Source organism: Melanerpes formicivorus, unplaced genomic scaffold (genome assembly GCF_026170545.1).
Source record: "Melanerpes formicivorus ecotype bairdi unplaced genomic scaffold, bMelFor1.0.p_v2 SCAF_12, whole genome shotgun sequence".
In the NCBI taxonomy this organism is placed as follows: Eukaryota; Metazoa; Chordata; class Aves; order Piciformes; family Picidae; genus Melanerpes; species Melanerpes formicivorus.
This window is the reverse complement of record NW_027142364.1, coordinates 2,554,179-2,571,231: the sequence shown is the minus strand read 5'-3', so window position 1 is coordinate 2,571,231 and position 17,053 is coordinate 2,554,179. Positions and strand designations below refer to the sequence as shown.

The following is a 17,053-nucleotide window of genomic DNA, read 5'->3' as shown; positions in this document are numbered from 1 at the left end:
TGTTTGGGTTTTGGTTTCATTTAGGTACAGAAATGAAAAATAACAAACAATCAGAAATCAGTATTTTAATAATAAGACTAATAGCAGCATGCCAGAGCTGGAAATCTGTCACTTGGAACTTGTTTTGGAAGGTGTTAGTGCCTGGGTGTGGAATCTAGAAATATCACTGAACCTAAACCATGAATTTTTCAGGACACTCTATCTTGTTCCCATGCAGAGGTAGAGGGACTGGCCAGGTGGTTTCTGGTGGGTAGCTGAATAGTCCCTGATATTTTTGAGTATTAAGGCAAACAGGACGATTGGCTGCAAAGTTTGTACCCTGGGTAGGGATTTGTCTCACAGCTGCAAGAAAGATGCTGCATCGTACTGGGGTTTCCGAAAGAGAAGTGGTGCACCCCAGCACAGTGCTTCGTGAACAAGACTCTCTTTATGCCTCCGTACAGTCCATGTGTCCTCACTTTGAGACAAGAGGTGAAAAGGTCTGTCAAAATACCTTTGATGGGACAGAAGAAATACTGGAGAAGGCTTCACTGTGGTTTTTGTTCACCCCCTGGTGTGGATGCACTACTGACCTCAGAAGAAGAGCTGAGTTTACCCAACTGTGATACAAAACCTGGGAGCCCTGAAGCAAGTCCTGGGCAGAGCTGTCCCGGTAAGAGCAGCAGCTTTGGTATGGTCCTTCTGAGATGATGGAAGTCCCACCTGGCGGTGGAGTGGACTTGATCCTGCTTCCACCCCAAGCAAGAGGTGGGTGCTCTGGTCAGCATGCAGTGCCATACACGTTTTATTTCCAGCCAAAGTCAAACCAGCAACCAGGTTTATCTTCCACTGATGGACTGCAGCTTCCCTTTCAGCTGTGGAGGTTGTCACACTTCTGGAGCAAAAACTGCAGCTTTCAATACATTTATCTTAATAAATGGAAAAACAAGCATCACTTAAAGCAAATGCTCACTGGATGTGGCACAGACATCAGGTTTATTTGCAGGAGTTAAGAGCTGGCTTCACTTCAACGTGCTTCATGCTTTGCTGAAATGAGTTGCGTGGCCCCAGCCACATCCTTGGCACACTGAAGTCCACACAGCAGCCCCATGTCCTTCGGCATTACTGGTGGCATCAGTTCTGGAGGGGATTGTAGTACCAGGCATTTGCCCAGGGACATGCACAAGACCCTCTCATGGCTCTCTTAGCCTCCTGCACCTTCCAAAATACTCAGTGGAGTTTGCAGTCCCCTCAACAAGGGGTAAAAATAACAACTGATGATCGGACCAGGGAAGGATGGAAGGGGAGAGAAGTACAGCCTGGGCACATCAGGCTGCCTGTAAAGATTCTCTTGTCTTCCATGAGAAACATTTGCCCTAAGCAGAGGCTTGTGACATGGGTACCTTCTTCCTGATCAGTTTTGCCAGCACAGCTAGAGAGAGGTGAGCACAAGCTGACCCCAGCAGCTTTCACCACTGCTCTCCTGCACATCTGCTCCAGAGTGGTTATTGGGACAAGGCAAAGAAAAGAAAAGAAATCAGAGGAAATGCATCTTATTTCATTACTTGTAGGTGTTTAGCCCGTATCTGTGGGCAGAGGCCGCTTGTGAAGAAACGATTAGGCTGTACAGCCACCTCCTGGAGGACGTCGGTATGTGCTCAGCTGCCTGGGCCACCCCATGGGTGATGATGCTTCAAGAGCAAGGAAAGTGTTCACACATCCTTAGATGCCCCCAGTACCTACCTTGGGACAAGCACATCCCTTTAAACAGTAAAGGACGTTTTCTGCCTTTCTCCCAGAGCACTGATATGCCTTTTGAGAGTTAAGAGTTTGAGAGAAAACCTTTAAAAGTACGTTAATCTGAGAAACTGCAAGGGCATCGGTTTTTAGTGTAGGAAACATAGCTGTCATGTGTTTTTGGTTAACAAGGCCTGAGGAAGTTACTAATATTTATTTGAGCTCCTTTGTGGAGCTTTTTAGTGCTCTTCACATTTCCTGCTGAGACAGAGAGAGCAGCCAGATGGATTTTGGGAATTTCCTTTTGACAGAGCCTTATGGTGCTAGGCGTGTGCTTGTTGCTCTGGGTGCATGGACCCAAGGGAGTGTGGTCCCTTCCTCCACCGCACAGCCTTCTGTTTCCCCAACTGGCTCCTTCCTGGAGCCTGATGTCACCTCTACAAGGGGACCAGGTGCCCCCTGCCACGGTCACCATCAGCAGCTTTGGCTGCTCACAGTGTTTCTTCACTTGGGACTGATTTTTCATTTGGTTCCTGTTTGAAGCTAAGGAGTAACCAGGTGCACTGGTTTGTATAAGCCTCTCACCCCACAGCTTTCTGGACTGAGTAGATGATGGAAATGAGGTGTTAGACACCTATGGTTTAATTAGCAACGTCTTCTCAGGTCTCCTTTAGTACCTGTTCCCAGTGCAACAGGAGTCACCTTCCTTATGTGGATTACTCAGGGATGTGTTCATGAGTACTTTGTACATGGATTTGGTGTAACTGAGCACACAAATTACTGGTGGTGTTTGTAGTCATCACACAGCTCATTTCGCATCAGAGGCTGTTGAAGGCAATCATCCTTTTTGTCTTCACAGAGCACGAAGCACTTAATGGCTTTGGTGGGTGGCAGGAGCAGACCTATCACAGTCAGAGCTGAGCCCTCTCCAGCAAACAGCAGCCAGCATGCGTGCCAGGCAGGGTCTAGCCGCAGGGTTTCCATCCTGTAATACACACGGGCAGTGGCTGATGTCTCCTTGCCTCTTGTGGTCGTCACATTGTTTTCTCTTTTATTTTTTTACAGATATTCTACAGAGTGGTAGCAGATATTGAACCAGGAGAGGAGCTCTTACTGTTCATGAAGAGTGAAGATTATTCACATGAAACAATGGCTCCGGACATTCATGGTTAGCCACTTCTTGTTATCTCATCTAATAGAAAGTGTCACTGAAATTAAGCAGAAAATTTGGGAGATTTCTTCCTTCTTGAAATCCTTTTGAAATCTAGAGTGGCTTCACTGCAGCCAGGGAGAACTTGGACCGTGGTTGTGCTTTTCTGTCTTTGGCCCCACTGTTTCTCTGAAAGCTGTTGAGTAAATAAAGTAGTGTGACATGGAATCATATGATCATTAAGGTTAAAAAAGACCTCTAAGATCACAAAGTATAACCATCAACTCGACACCGCCATGCCCACTAAACCATGAACCCAAGCCCCATGTCTACACATTTTTTTAACATCTCCAGGGATGGTGACTCCACCACCTCCCTGGGCAGCCTGTTCCAGTGCCTGACCACAATTTCAGTAAAGAAAGAGTATCCAGTCTAGTACCACAACTCCTTTAGCCACTCTGAAGGGCAGGTTTGCTCTCAAAAGTGATACCAGTGCTGGCCCTGGGGATTTTCTGTTTGTTTTCTTCATCACTCCAAACTGGTCCAGCCTGGAGTATAGCTTCATGCAGTGTTGCATTTCAATGTGACTGAATATTGCTTCATTCAATGCTACATGTTCTGCATGCCAATCAGGTGAGCTCTAGTTTGCACAGTTGGTATTTCTCAGGATTTCATCTCTGCAACAGCTAGTGTGGTTCTGGTTTTACCTTCACTTATTCAAACCTCCCTGGCAGAGGCAGAGTTCTGCAGATGTAACTGAGGGCAGTAGTAAGGCTTTGAAATTGCAGTCCCCACAAAATGATCCAGTTTCAAAAGGAGAAGAAGATTGGATATCCTTATCTCTTGGCTGTGCTGCTCCTGCAGGACATGTACGAACGCTGGCTGTAGGTTATTTTTGTCACTTAGCCAAACAGCAGTTACTCTGTCATCTTGAAAAGAGAAAATTCCAGGTCGTTAATGTTGCTGTCACTTGTGAAAACATTTGAATCATTCTTCCTCCTCGTGCTCCTTCATTAGTCATCCAGCATTCAGATCCTGGATCTGAAACTCCTGAGCTGGTGCCTGGATTTGTCCTCCACCTGCATCTTATGTCAATGTGGGCAATTTACAAATTCTCAGGGATTCAGGGACAGTACATGGGGGTTTTCCCAGTGCAGGAGGTATGGAGGTTATAATTCCTTGTAAGCACACATTTACAGCATTGGCTTTTCTTTTTCAAGGAAAAGGTAGGGATTATTCAGTCAGTCAGTTTTGGTTTTGTGGGTTCTTTTGTTTGGTTGGTTGGGTTTTGTTTTGTTGTTTGTTTGTTGTGGTTTGGTTGTTTTTTTGTTTGGTTGGTTTGTTTGTTTTTGTTTTTCCTTAGCAATAACTTTGTTTAGTTATTGCTAAAGGTGTCCCCCTAGTCAGGCATAGTGGTTTCCATGCCTAGTCCCTGTGGTCATGTAGCTGTTACAAAAATTACACAAGAAAAAAAAATCTTTGCAGTCACACAAAGAAGTGTCCCACTGGGCTAATTTAGAAGAAGCTGAGCCAAAGTATTGCTCATAGAGAGTGGACAACAGAGCTCTATGATGCTTTCTCTGGATCAGCTCAACTGTCAAGTAGCAACCAGCTACATCTGTTTGAGATTCCAGCCAGACTCCTCAGTGCAGGGCAAGTAACACTGGAACCAAACCAGGGTGCTTGGCTCCCTGTATGGACCATCAGTAGAAAATCCAACAGAAAAGAAGTATCATGGGATTCTTTTCTCCAAGTGTGCTTCTTGGGATTTCCTTCAGCTAATCTATTCTTTTTCAGGCATTACCAACTAGTGGAATGCAATATTCATTCCAAAGTGACAGTCTATGGTGATCTTCTGCATTTGTTTTCAGTAAGAAACACATTGTGACTGATTTTATAGCATTTAAAGCAAGGTGCCCTGTATTCATTACCCCAACTTCATATGTCTGTGACTATTCATTACCCCAGCTTCATATGTCTGTGACTTACTTTGAACAAGTTTGGGTGCTGCAAAAAGACTGTGGTGGAAATAAGCATCTGTTAGGCTATTTTAGAAACTGATGTTCATTTCTAAGTCAGTTTCCTTCATTCAGAAAGACAGAAACTGTCAACCTCCACTGGAAATTCACCTTAGACCCTATATATCCCTGTTAAGGATAGTATATAAACACATGACTTATGTCTTAAGGCAGTGTTAGGGATCCCTGTTGGATGTCACTTAGGCAGTTAACAGAGAGTATTGCACTGTCATATACTGTACAATTAAATCATTATTACAAAGCATTCTAGAGTATCCTTGTTTCTTTTGAGGTTCTTCTATTTTCTCACTGAATAACCATTTATCTAACCACACCATCCACACCATCATCAAACACCTGATGAGATGAGCTCTAAAAATCACTAAAAACTGATGCAACCCCCCTGTGCCCAACCCCTTTGTCTTTCAGAGGAGCGCCAGTACCGCTGCGAGGACTGCGATCAGCTCTTTGAGTCCAAGGCTGAGCTCGTAGACCACCAGAAGTTCCCCTGCAGCACACCTCACTCTGCCTTCTCTATGGTGGAGGAGGACTTCCAGAAAAAGCTTGAGAATGAGAATGACCTTCAGGATGTGCATGAAATCCAGGAGTGTAAAGAGTGTGATCAGGCCTTCCCAGACTTACAAAGGTAAGAATGGATGCTTAAAATGTGATTGGACAAGACAAATTCTGTAATGGCTTCAGTGGGATCATGCAGGGCAGAGTCTGATACATTCATCTTCTATACAAAGATAAAGATGAATAAGACTTCTCTCCTGGTTAGTGTTTTATAGTACCAAAAGCAGTGGAGTCTTAATAAATCAGAAATCTGGTCCTTGTACTGGTGTCTTTAGTGGGGGCCTTAAATTAGGAACTGGATCTTCTGACAAGCAGATCTTTAGCTAGCATGAACTGGGCTGGTATATTAGGAGAGTGATTGCAGTTCAGATCATCTAAGATCTGGGCTCCTTATTTTGATGTAGAAATAACTTAGAACATCTCTGAGTGGCGTTCACTAACGTTACCAATTTTATCCTTGCTAGCAAGCCATGCTAGTTAGAGGCAGGTTCTAGATGTTGTATATATGCATGTCTATGTTATTACATAGATGTATGTCTATGTTATTACATATATGTAGCTCTGCTGTCTTGAAACACTGGGGTTCCTCTTTTTCTTATGTATATGTCCGTTTGAACAGAGTCATGTGCACATGGATGTGAAATACAGAATGTAAATAGAAAGTGCAGCTTCTATATGCTGAAGATCACTTACTTATTTCCCATTCCTGTAGTTTTATGACTACTTAAAAATACCATATTGGGGTGCACATGTTGGCAAATTTTGCAGATTGCTGAAAGATACTGAGAGTAAACAGGAGCTTCTGCAGCACATCCCTCACAGATTCCCATCTTAGTGTTTTCAGGACCAGAGGAAGGTTGATCTCAGCCAACGTTTGGTAGTGATGCTGAGCTATCTTGATGACAAAATCCTAGGCTAGATCCTCCACTGTGATGAGGCTTGGTATTTCCTAGAAAACTGGTTTATAGCATCAGCAGGCATGGGCCACTATCTCTTGCTTTCAGATGGAGTCTATAGCACAGGTCCCACACTCCTACAGTGCCTTCTTTCTATGTTGTGAGGCCACAACCTAAGTGACTATTAACTGCTCTTTTAGGGACAGCAGTGGATTCATTGGCATTGCTTAGTAATCATGTGCCCCTTAAATACCTTTGACTTGCCAGTTTAGAGTATTTTGTGGATTCATGTTTTTCATTGAAATCTTTACTAGTCCAAGACTGGGGATGTTGTGGTGTCTTTTGGAGGTTAGTGTGGCTTTGTGCATGCCCAGGGCTAGGCCCTTCAAACAACTCCTCTTGGATGCTTCAGGTGCTGGTTCTGCAAGATGAAGCCCTCTCTCCAAAACACAGATGCTTCTTAGCTCCTCTTGACAGAGCTGAGGTGGCTTGGCCTCAGTGAGAGGTCTCGGATCAACAGCTCCTAGGACCTGATCCTTACATTTCTGTGATATTAATGATGCTGAAATTAAAACACAATGTGCCAAACGCTGCTCCCTGCAGACGAGGTCAACCCTGCTGGGTGAGAATTTGTGCAGCACAAGGTTTTATTCACTGGCTGGTGGTGAGCAGTATGTAGCTCCATGTGTCCAATTTCAGTGGGAGTGATTGATTGGAAACGGCTGATGTAGGTAGGTGAAGAGGGAAGGGTAGCAGCAGTGGGTGGGTGAGGCAGGAGTCTGGACTGTAACAGTTTTCCATGTTGTGAGTTATTCAGTGTTAAAGCCCTTCTCTGCCTGTGAACCAGAGGACGATATCTAACATATGGGAATCATTGAAGAAATGTAAATTTAGCTTAAAATATTAAATATTGAAGAGAAAGGGCAGAAAACAAAGAAGGAGTCATCATAAATAGATGGGCAGGACTGTGAGAAAGAGTGAAAAATGAGAGAGAATGCAGTCATTCTCTGAACTCTTGAATTATTGAAAGGCTAATACACCACAAAGACAGTTCACAGCAAAAAAAAGTACCAAAGTGTGCTATATCCAGATTATATAAAACAAAAGGCCTGAGTGAGCCGTGCTTGAGGGTGTGTGTAATGGAATGGAGAAAGAGCTGAGCAGGAAGATGGAGATCTGGGGGCCCAGAACTGCCCAGTGCTGATGGCAGATCACATAGCTGTGGCAGACATCTGGGAGCTGCTGCCAGAACCAGGGACAGGAGTCTCTCAAGGTCTGAGGGCAAATTTGTTTACCAGCACATGGTGCCGAGTCAATTGTTATAGAAGTATTAGGGAGGGAAGGCAGAATTATTTCCCTCCCACAAAGGACGGAGAGTGAGAGGGGTAGAAGTTAAGAGCATCTGCAGGGTGAAAACATTTCCCATTAGCTGTGGCTGAGAATGAAGATTGCTGTTCGGGCTGCACAACCCAAATGAGTCTGTAAATACCCAGCAGGTTTTGTCCAGTTCAGTAGAGCTAAGTGGGAGCTTCATGTGAAGAAAGATTGATTCGGTTGGCATCCCAGGCTAAAAAAATTTCAGTTTATAGCAACTATTCTGTGAATTCCCTCTTAGATTATGTAGTGATGTTTTCTCAAGCAGTAGTGTGAGTTACAGCTCTGTATGTGGCCAAGCAGTAGAGGTGTTTCAAAAGATATATTTGCTACAGGTTAATAATAAAATAGGAATTGGGAAAATTCAGGAGACAAAAATGAGTTCAAAGATGTGCAACAGAAATTAGGTAGAGATTGAATATCTTGAATAAACTACTAAGAAATGAATGAATAAACATCTGTGCAATTGAACACAGTTAACAATAATCAAGTATTATTTCAGTCATAGTGCACCATACTTAGAGGCTTCTTATGCTCATTCCGTCCTGCTCCAGTGGAGTTATTCCTCATCTGTTCCTGCTGGAAGAAAAATTGATTCTCATCAAAGGAGTGGAGTCATATCAGGTGGAGGGATCCAGGGTTTGTTTAGAGGGCAAGTCATAAGGTAAAAATAATTCAGGCTGCAGGGAAGAATTACCAGAGTGAAATATTGAGAGGTGTATGAAATAATCTCCTTAGGGAGTGATGGCAGCAGCATCTCCTGAAGCATTTGCAAGTGGCCTGGCAAAACATGGGAGGATGCATTACTCTGGTAGGGAGGAAGGTGGTGTGTCTCCCAGCTAGGGTGAACCTGGTGCTCGGAGGACTTCATTTGTCAGGATTGAACCTTTGGGGCTTTTAAATTATTTTGTTGTTGTTGTTGCTGTAATTATGTGCTGTCCTACCTCCTCTTCCTATAAACAGCTGATAAACCCACAAGTGTGGGAGACCTCACTGAGCCCTGTTCCTCTTTCCACAGCTTGGAGAAGCACATGCTGTCACACAGCGAGGAGAGGGAGTACAAGTGTGACCAGTGTCCCAAAGCTTTTAACTGGAAGTCCAACTTGATACGTCACCAAATGTCGCACGACAGCGGGAAGCACTACGAGTGTGAAAACTGTGCCAAGGTACAGTGAATTTATAGGCTGCCTGCTGCTTCTTCTGCTCTGGATGCACAGCAGCATGGAAGTGGGGTTGCCTGGGGGTGGGATACAGGAGGCCTTTGCCATGCTGCAGATGTTTTTTCCAAGGGTTTACACTTCTGCTTTATAAATATGTTATTTTTCTACCTGTTTTGATTTGGAGTCTGAAATTAGCCACTGATGTAGGGTATTGAGCATCTCCAAGCTCAGGGCCTGGTGCCTTATGAGAAGTGCTGGAGGATCCCTTAAGGGCAAGAAACCCCCCAAAAAATACAGGGTGGATGGGTTCCCCAGACCATGTCCCAGCCCTGAAGACCAGAAGCTTCAGGACACTATTGCAATACAAACCAGAATAAGAACTAGCAGTGGGCCCCAGCTGCACTAAGTGAGCACCACTATCTCACCTTGGAGCATCTTTGTCACTTCATGTCCCTGGGCTTGCTGTGTAGATTGTTACAGGATTGTTACAGTGTTCTGCATTGCTTTTCATCAGAGTCCCCAAAGCTAGGGCCTTTTGCTCAAGGACTTAGATTTGCTGCAGTAATGATAATTTTCTATTGAGCTGATAATTGCAAGGAAGAACCAAGCCCTGGATGCTAGGACTGTATTGTGTACAGGATTCCATGCTGCCATGCATTTAGTTGTCACTATAAAGTATTTCCATTGCAGTAATGCTTAGAGGTTTCAATCATCCACACTTTGACTCATTTTCTGTCAAGTCCCTGGTCTCAAAAACACAATTTCTAATGGCAGGGTCAAATGCATCTGCTGCAGTGGTTGCAAAGGGGTTAACAGACCCACCAACTACTTGGATGATCCTGGGAAACAGGTTCCATCCTGCAGGCAGGATGCCCATTGCGAGGTTTTGATGCCCATTAGGGAGGTTTTTAATCTTAGGTACTCCCAAATAGCTCCAAGGTTTGAATTTTGTAATAAATGGCTTCTTCTGCAGTCAAGTTTCTTGGTTAATCAGTACTCATTTCCTAGCAGGTTTTCACGGACCCCAGCAACCTTCAGAGGCACATTCGTTCGCAGCATGTTGGGGCTCGTGCCCATGCGTGTCCAGAGTGCGGCAAAACCTTTGCCACTTCTTCAGGCCTCAAACAGCATAAACACATCCACAGCAGTGTCAAACCTTTTATATGTAAGTCTTCAACTCAACGTCTTTGGTTAAGTGTTATTTCTTTTGTGCTAAAGCAGCATAATCTGGAAGCAGGAGGTTGTGTTTGCATTCCTTTTGACTGTCCCACCAAGTTTCATAGGGGCTGTGAGTTATTAAATGAGTTCTGGGTAATGTGTAGGCCAATGCAAAGTGTTACTTCCATAACAGTTTTCCTTTTCACTGTGTGCTGTGTAAATGTACCTGTTGTCCCCGGGATGATTTTCCATGTGCAGATCAAGTGGGGAGTGAGATTTAGTGAGAAAGATCCATACCAGGCTTCGTGGCTGCAGTCTCATTGCTTCACCATGCCAGTCTGGCTGGTCTCCTTCCTGCAGTCCCCTCTGACAGATTCTGCTCTTCACAGGGGTGGAGGTGGCAGTGCTGGGGTGGGCAGAGGAGAGTGGCAGTAGCTGCCACCACAGTCAGGACATGCTGGAAATTAGGCAGAGCCATCACTACGTGGGGGCTGCTTTGCTTTAGGAGTTAATTTTGAGCTACCAAGTCTCCACAGCAGACACCACAACTTTTGCTGGAGTTGGAAAATAAACCTTAAAAGCAGTGAATTTCAGCCTGAGGAGCTTGCCATTCTCCTTGAGGGTCCTTTGCATGCCTTGAATTTAAGTATTGAATTGAGCTATCAGATCTTTGCCAACAGCTGCTTCAGGAATAATAGTTGCCTTCTCTGTGGGCTTCTGTACTGGGCTGTAAATCATATCCTCAGAGTCTCGCAGGTTGTGTTTACTGCTGAGCCAGATCCTGCTGGCAGATGGGGAAGCTGGGAACACAGTAATGTCACATGTGCCTTTCTCTCCCTTTCACCAGGGAAGCAGAGGTAGAAAATAGTTGAGAATATGGTTGTTAGCAGTGCTAACCTCCATCAGTCTTTTCAGGCGCCTGTTATGGCTTGAAAGACATCTCTGACCACCTTCCATATTTGTGTGCTAAACTTTCTTAATCTTTTGCTGCTCCCAACAAAAGTTTACCAAAATACTGACACCACAGGCAGGGAAAGTGACAGCTTCACAGTAAGAAAGTTGCTCAAGAGGAGGGGTACTGGCTTGACAGACTCATTTGTGCAAAGTCTGTATACCTGCCATTGAGTTAGATACTACTTGTGGTTTGGGCTTCTTCAACGAGAAAATGCGTAACTACATCCAATAATAAATATCACTAATAGTTTTTAAACCTGCTTACAAGCTAAGTAATTGCACTTAAAGATTATAATTAATAGAAAACAGTAACTTCTGGCTAGGTAAGGAGTCTTCAGATGGTCCTGCTGCAATGCCCTACATAAAAGTCTGCAAGTGGCACCTGTCATAAATGAAACAATCTCTCAAATGCTCTTTGTTACTATTTATGCTGATAAATGAAACAGCAACTGGTAGTCTTCATAAGCAGAGAGTGAGGGATGAAAACCCATCAAGCAACCTACAAATAACAGCCATGTAATTGCAGAACAAAAGTGTTTGGAGACCACATGTTTGGTAGGCTTTAGGAGGGAGCTAGGGTCACCTAAAGGAGATATCTGTTTTCCACCAGAAGGCCACACACCACGATTTTCTCGTACCAGTCTGTTTATGGCAACTGTCTCTTATTACAGTACATGGCCCAAGCTTGAGTGAAAACTCACCAACACTAAGGTAATTACTCACTGCCTTCACAAAATCTCCAGCCTCTCCAAATAGAAACCACATGCCATAATAGACTGAACATACTCAAAATAGTATTTAAGAGTAATTTTTTTTGTAATCAGCAGAAAATATGCAAAATTAACTGCTGGCTAATTTGGGGTGCAGAGACAATCCTGGTGCACACCATGTGTAGGTTTGAGATGAAATTTTGCAGACTGGGAGCCAGATTGTGAGCTTATGTTAAACCTGTAGAGCAATAAAAGCTGCAAGGAGGGAAGCTTCCCTTAAAATTTAGTGGCTTAAAAACATGGTGCTGAGATTGAAAGGATGTAATAAGGTGTAATAGGAGAAATCAAACCCAGCTTCTGTTGCTTTGATACATGGAAGCAATTAAAGCTGATAACCCTTCTGAAGTATAAACAAAACTTTACTTGGAAGTAAAAGTCATGGGATGAAAACCAGGTAGAACTTACTAGAGAGTCCTGGGAATCTCCATGGAGGCTGAGCTGGTGCAATCAATTTAGAGTCACCTCCTTAATCAGCATAAAGTTGGGTGTGTCCTTCAGTCATGCCATGTTACTCTTAGTCTTCAGGGGATGGTCCTCTAAAGTAAGACTGCTCTGGAGAGAAAGAGCTTTAGACCTGACCCCAAAATTTCTTTGCCAGCCTTGAGAGCCTGTGGATTGAATATGCTGCCTGTTAAATATACCAGAGGCACCTTGAGCAAGGAGCATCTCAATGAATGTGCTCAAAAAGGTAAAAGCCTCAGTGTAGCAGTTAGTTGTTTGATTGAGATTATAATGGTAAATATTGACATATTTTAATGGGATTGCCATTATTGGCTTCATTTCATTCTAAAACTGAGAGAAAGTATATTTAGTCTAATGATTAATTTGCATCTTCCTTAGTAGTTTGTAAGGGTACCTCTGAATTGTAGGTGTGTATTTTTGCTTTTCTCCAGAGTAGAATATTTCTGGGTTCTGTTGACTTTTCAAGGTATTAATGGAGAATACTTCATAATGTATCACCATTTTGGTCAGTTTAGTTTTGGTTTCTCTGATCAACCCAGTGGGAGCAGGGGGAGCTTTTTGTATAAGAGCCTAACAGTAAGGTAAGAGGCCTGATTTGGTACCATGAAGTACTGAGGTGACTTTGGTCTGTGGGAGCAGAAACCTGATGCCTGCGATTAGGCTAAAAATAGGAGAAAATAGAAAAATCAGAGCTTCATACTGCAGCAAATACATGGCAAATAGTTGTGTATTGAATAAAAAATAGTTCTAAGTTAAAGAGGCAAATAAAGTAGTTTCCAAAAAAAGAAACATAAAGTACTTCTCCAGATAATATCAAACATTTTAAAGGAACTAGGATGATCTGGTTTTCCCTCTTTTCTCCTCTCTCCTCCTCCTCTCTTCATTTTTCCCTTCTCTCTTGTCTGTCTTTTTCATTTCTCTTCCATCTTTCTTTTTTCCCCTATTTCCTTTTAATTTTACTTCTTTATTTTCTCTCCCTTCTTACCTGTACTTTGGAATGATGATTTCCAGCAGGAACAGTAACTGATACACAGCAACAAACATTCTTCCTGAATTACCGCATTGCAAATTTCCTGTGTTTGGGCCCAATCCTGCACTCTTTACCCCACGAATTGTCCCAGGGATGTCAGTGGGACATGGACAGGGAAAATGGGTGGATCAGGCAGGATCAGGCCCTCGAACAATAGGAGCATTGTTGCTGAGATATGAAGCAGCCTGCTGAAGAGGTAAACAGTTAAGAGATGACAACAAGCGGTCAGGTTTCTCAAGGGCAGAGATTTAGAGGATCAGGAAGGTTAGCACAGGCCCCGCTGCAAGTGGAAGTTAGAGGACGTGATTGCAGTTCATGGGAACCAGGAGTGCAGGATGGGATACATTCAATTCAGTTTCCTTTGCAGGCTTAAAATAGAGCCATTGTAAATTATGTCAGTCTGTCTCAAATCATGAAAATGATTGTTAAAAAGGCCTCAGAATACACAATGTGTATTGTTGTGTGGCTTTGATGTGTGAAAGATGAGAGCATATGATATAACACAAATTAAATAAAAATAAAGTGGCCACATGCTTTTTCCTGGCTGGGGGGAAAAAAAAAAGGGGGGGATGGGGGGGTGGTGAAGCTTTATTACAGAGGGATAATGCTGCTTACTGATAGTGCTGCTGCCTTGTTTTTAAACAGCCCTGGAGCTGATACTGTGAGAAGCAAGATACAGACAAATTTTACTGTAATGAAGAGCACAAGACATAGCTCAGCCTTGGGATTTGCTCGATGCCTTTGCTTATCCAAAAGATACCAAAAAGGGCACATAAAAAGGCACTAGGGAGCTAAGCATTATCCTCTTCCAAACCACAATTTAACTTACAGACCTAAGATTTGGTTGCTGCCCCAGTTTGCTCCCTAAGGTTTGTAGCAGCTGGAAGATCAGGGACCTGCAAAATCTTGTTTGTTTCAGGGACATGATTCGTTCTTTGTAGTGTCTTGCTCTGCACCCCTGGGACCACTTTCAGCGTCCTGCTACTGAAAAGGGTTGCTGGAAGCTGTGCTCCAGTGTGCCAAATGTTACGGGCTAGATGAGGCTCAGAAGCTCAAGGTAGATCTCTTCTCCGTGGTTTCAGGCTTTCTCCAAGTGCTACTCTTGTGAGGCTGATGCTATTCTCATCCCGGAGGATTCTGAAAGGAAATCCACCGAGCTGGTTTGAGCATCAGACATGCAAATAAAATACAGCTGCATTCTTAAGGGAAATTGTTGTTGAAGTAGTGTGTATTGTCCAAAAAACAGAATCAAGACTAGTAAAGTTATTAAGATGGGGAAATTAGAGTTACAGCATCCCGGAGACCTGTGGGAACTGTATGCATTATATGAACAGATACGCTTTGGACATATGAGAGTACCAGACTGAGGTTACTCAGGCCCTAGCCTGGACTTTGAGATTAAATTCTTAATTGTAAATGGGAAAAAATTGTTTGTTAATAAGGTTATGCACCTGGAGCTACCTGGTTGTCTCCTTATCCTTGTGGTCTTGCAGACTGAAAGCTCTCTGAGGCACCTCTGTCTATCTCCTGTTTGGTCTTGCAAATATTTATTTTAATGACTAACCTTCTGCATGTGAATGGTGACAGAGATGGATGTCATTTGAAGAGAGGAGTGCTCACTGGCACAGGAGAACAGTGGGTTCATGTGGCGTTACAGCACTGAGCTGCAGCTCTCAGAGGGGCTCTGGGTGCTAATGCAGCACAGAGTAACAGTTCTGAATATGCAACACTGTGCAATGCATAAAGTGAACAAGGAAACGTCTTGTAGTGATGTCAGACCTTTTCTGGTTTGCTGGAGCGGGTTTTGGTGCTGTGTCTATAGACATTTGTCTGCTAGGATGCCTTGCTTTCGAAGAGTACAATCTCCTTTGGTACATTCATGCACCCAGACTTCTCCTTCTGGCATTCTAATTGACGTTTGGCGGGTATAAAAAGCGTGTTATTTGCAAAATTTTGAGGGTGGGGGCAATTACCATAAAGCCTGAGATGTGTTGTTGTTGTTGTTTACATACAGGTGAGGTCTGCCATAAATCCTATACTCAGTTTTCAAACCTTTGTCGTCATAAGCGCATGCATGCTGATTGCAGAACCCAAATCAAGTGCAAAGACTGTGGACAAATGTTCAGCACTACGTCTTCCTTAAATAAACACAGGAGATTTTGTGAGGGCAAGAACCATTTTGCAGCAGGAGGATTTTTTGGCCAAGGCATTTCACTTCCTGGAACCCCAGCTATGGATAAAACGTCCATGGTTAATATGAATCATGCAAATCCGGGCCTTGCTGACTATTTTGGAGCCAATAGGCATCCTGCTGGTCTTACCTTTCCAACAGCTCCTGGATTTTCTTTTAGCTTCCCTGGTCTGTTTCCTTCAGGCTTGTACCACAGGCCACCTTTGCTACCTACTAGTTCTCCTGTTAAAGGACTACCGAGCACAGATCAGACAAACAAAAGTCAAAGTCCCCTCATGACAAATCCTCAGATACTGCCAGCCACCCAGGATATTTTGAAGGCACTAAATAAGCAACCATCAGTAGGGGAGAATAAGCCAGTGGAGCTTCAACCAGAGAGGTCCTCTGAAGAGAGGCCGCATGAGAAACTCAGTGACCAGTCAGAGAGTAGTGACCTTGACCTTGACGATGTCAGTACCCCCAGTGGCAGTGACCTGGAAACCACCTCGGGCTCTGATCTGGAAAGTGACATTGAAAGTGAGAAAGAGAAATTTAAAGAAAATGGTAAAATGTTCAAAGACAAAGTAAGCTCTCTGCAGAGCCTGGCTTCAATAAATAATAAGAAAGACCACAGCAATCATTCCATATTCTCACCATCCTTAGAGGAGCAGACTGCGGTGTCAGGAGCGGTGAATGATTCTATAAAGGCTATTGCTTCTATTGCTGAAAAGTACTTTGGTTCAACAGGACTTGTGGGGCTGCAAGACAAAAAAGTCGGAGCCTTACCTTACCCTTCCATGTTTCCCCTCCCATTTTTTCCAGCATTCTCTCAATCAATGTATCCATTTCCTGATAGAGACTTGAGACCGTTACCCTTGAAAGTGGAGCCCCAATCACCCAGTGAAATAAAGAAGATCCCAAAGGGAAGCTCTGAGTCTCCCTTTGACCTCACCATAAAGCGTAAGGAGGAGAAGCCACTTACTCCCATACCCTCAAAGCCAGCAGGCCCCTCTGCAGCAAGTCAGGACCAGCCTCTAGATCTCAGCATGGGCAGCAGAAGTCGAGCCAGCGTCACAAAACAAGCCGAGCCTCGGAAAAACCACGTCTTTGGAGAAAAGAAAGGAGGTGACCTCGAGCAAAGGAAACCTTCGGAGTCCTCCTTGCAGCACGCCAGGCCTACCCCATTCTTTATGGATCCCATTTACAGGTAACAGACTATCTTCTGCCTTTTGGCATCCTTTGGTACAGGCAGCTAGGTCTGCCAAGGCCACATGCCTGCAGGTGTAGGGCAGCTCTGTCCCCCATCCCACTGTCCCTGGAGATGTCATCCCACCACTGGGGCATGGGGTGCCTAGGCTGCATGCCCCTGACCCAGAAAGGAGTTGTCCTGGATGTTTTGCGTATTCACTGTCTTTGACATCACTGGTTTGCCTCAAGTTCCTTTCCTTCCAAAGTGCTGTCCACTCACCCTGACTGCCCTCTGCCTTCCCTTGGAAGTGTGAGAGCATCTCTCCAGGGTGCCACTTGTACGGCACTTTCCCAGCTCCTCCTGAATTACAGAATCTTAGAGTCGTTTCAGTCGGAAATGACCCTGTAAGATCATGTAAAATTAAGTCAGG

General features: G+C 44.0%; 1 protein-coding gene across 6 annotated transcripts in view; it reads left to right on the top strand.

Annotated features, from left to right (window-relative positions):
* The window catches only part of MECOM (MDS1 and EVI1 complex locus), a 363,007-nt gene that overhangs the window by 320,371 nt on the left and 25,583 nt on the right, over positions 1 to 17,053 (top strand). For 3 of the 6 annotated variants that reach the window (XM_068144955.1, XM_068144953.1, XM_068144958.1), the window contains 5 exons: positions 2,782 to 2,884; positions 5,314 to 5,530; positions 8,749 to 8,896; positions 9,899 to 10,055; positions 15,279 to 16,641. In XM_068144955.1, coding sequence (XP_068001056.1) covers positions 2,782 to 2,884; positions 5,314 to 5,530; positions 8,749 to 8,896; positions 9,899 to 10,055; positions 15,279 to 16,641 — 1,988 coding nt within the window. The remainder of the gene's footprint in view (positions 1 to 2,781; positions 2,885 to 5,313; positions 5,531 to 8,748; positions 8,897 to 9,898; positions 10,056 to 15,278; positions 16,642 to 17,053) is intronic. The other 3 variants (XM_068144954.1, XM_068144957.1, XM_068144959.1) reach the window with 2 other exon arrangements.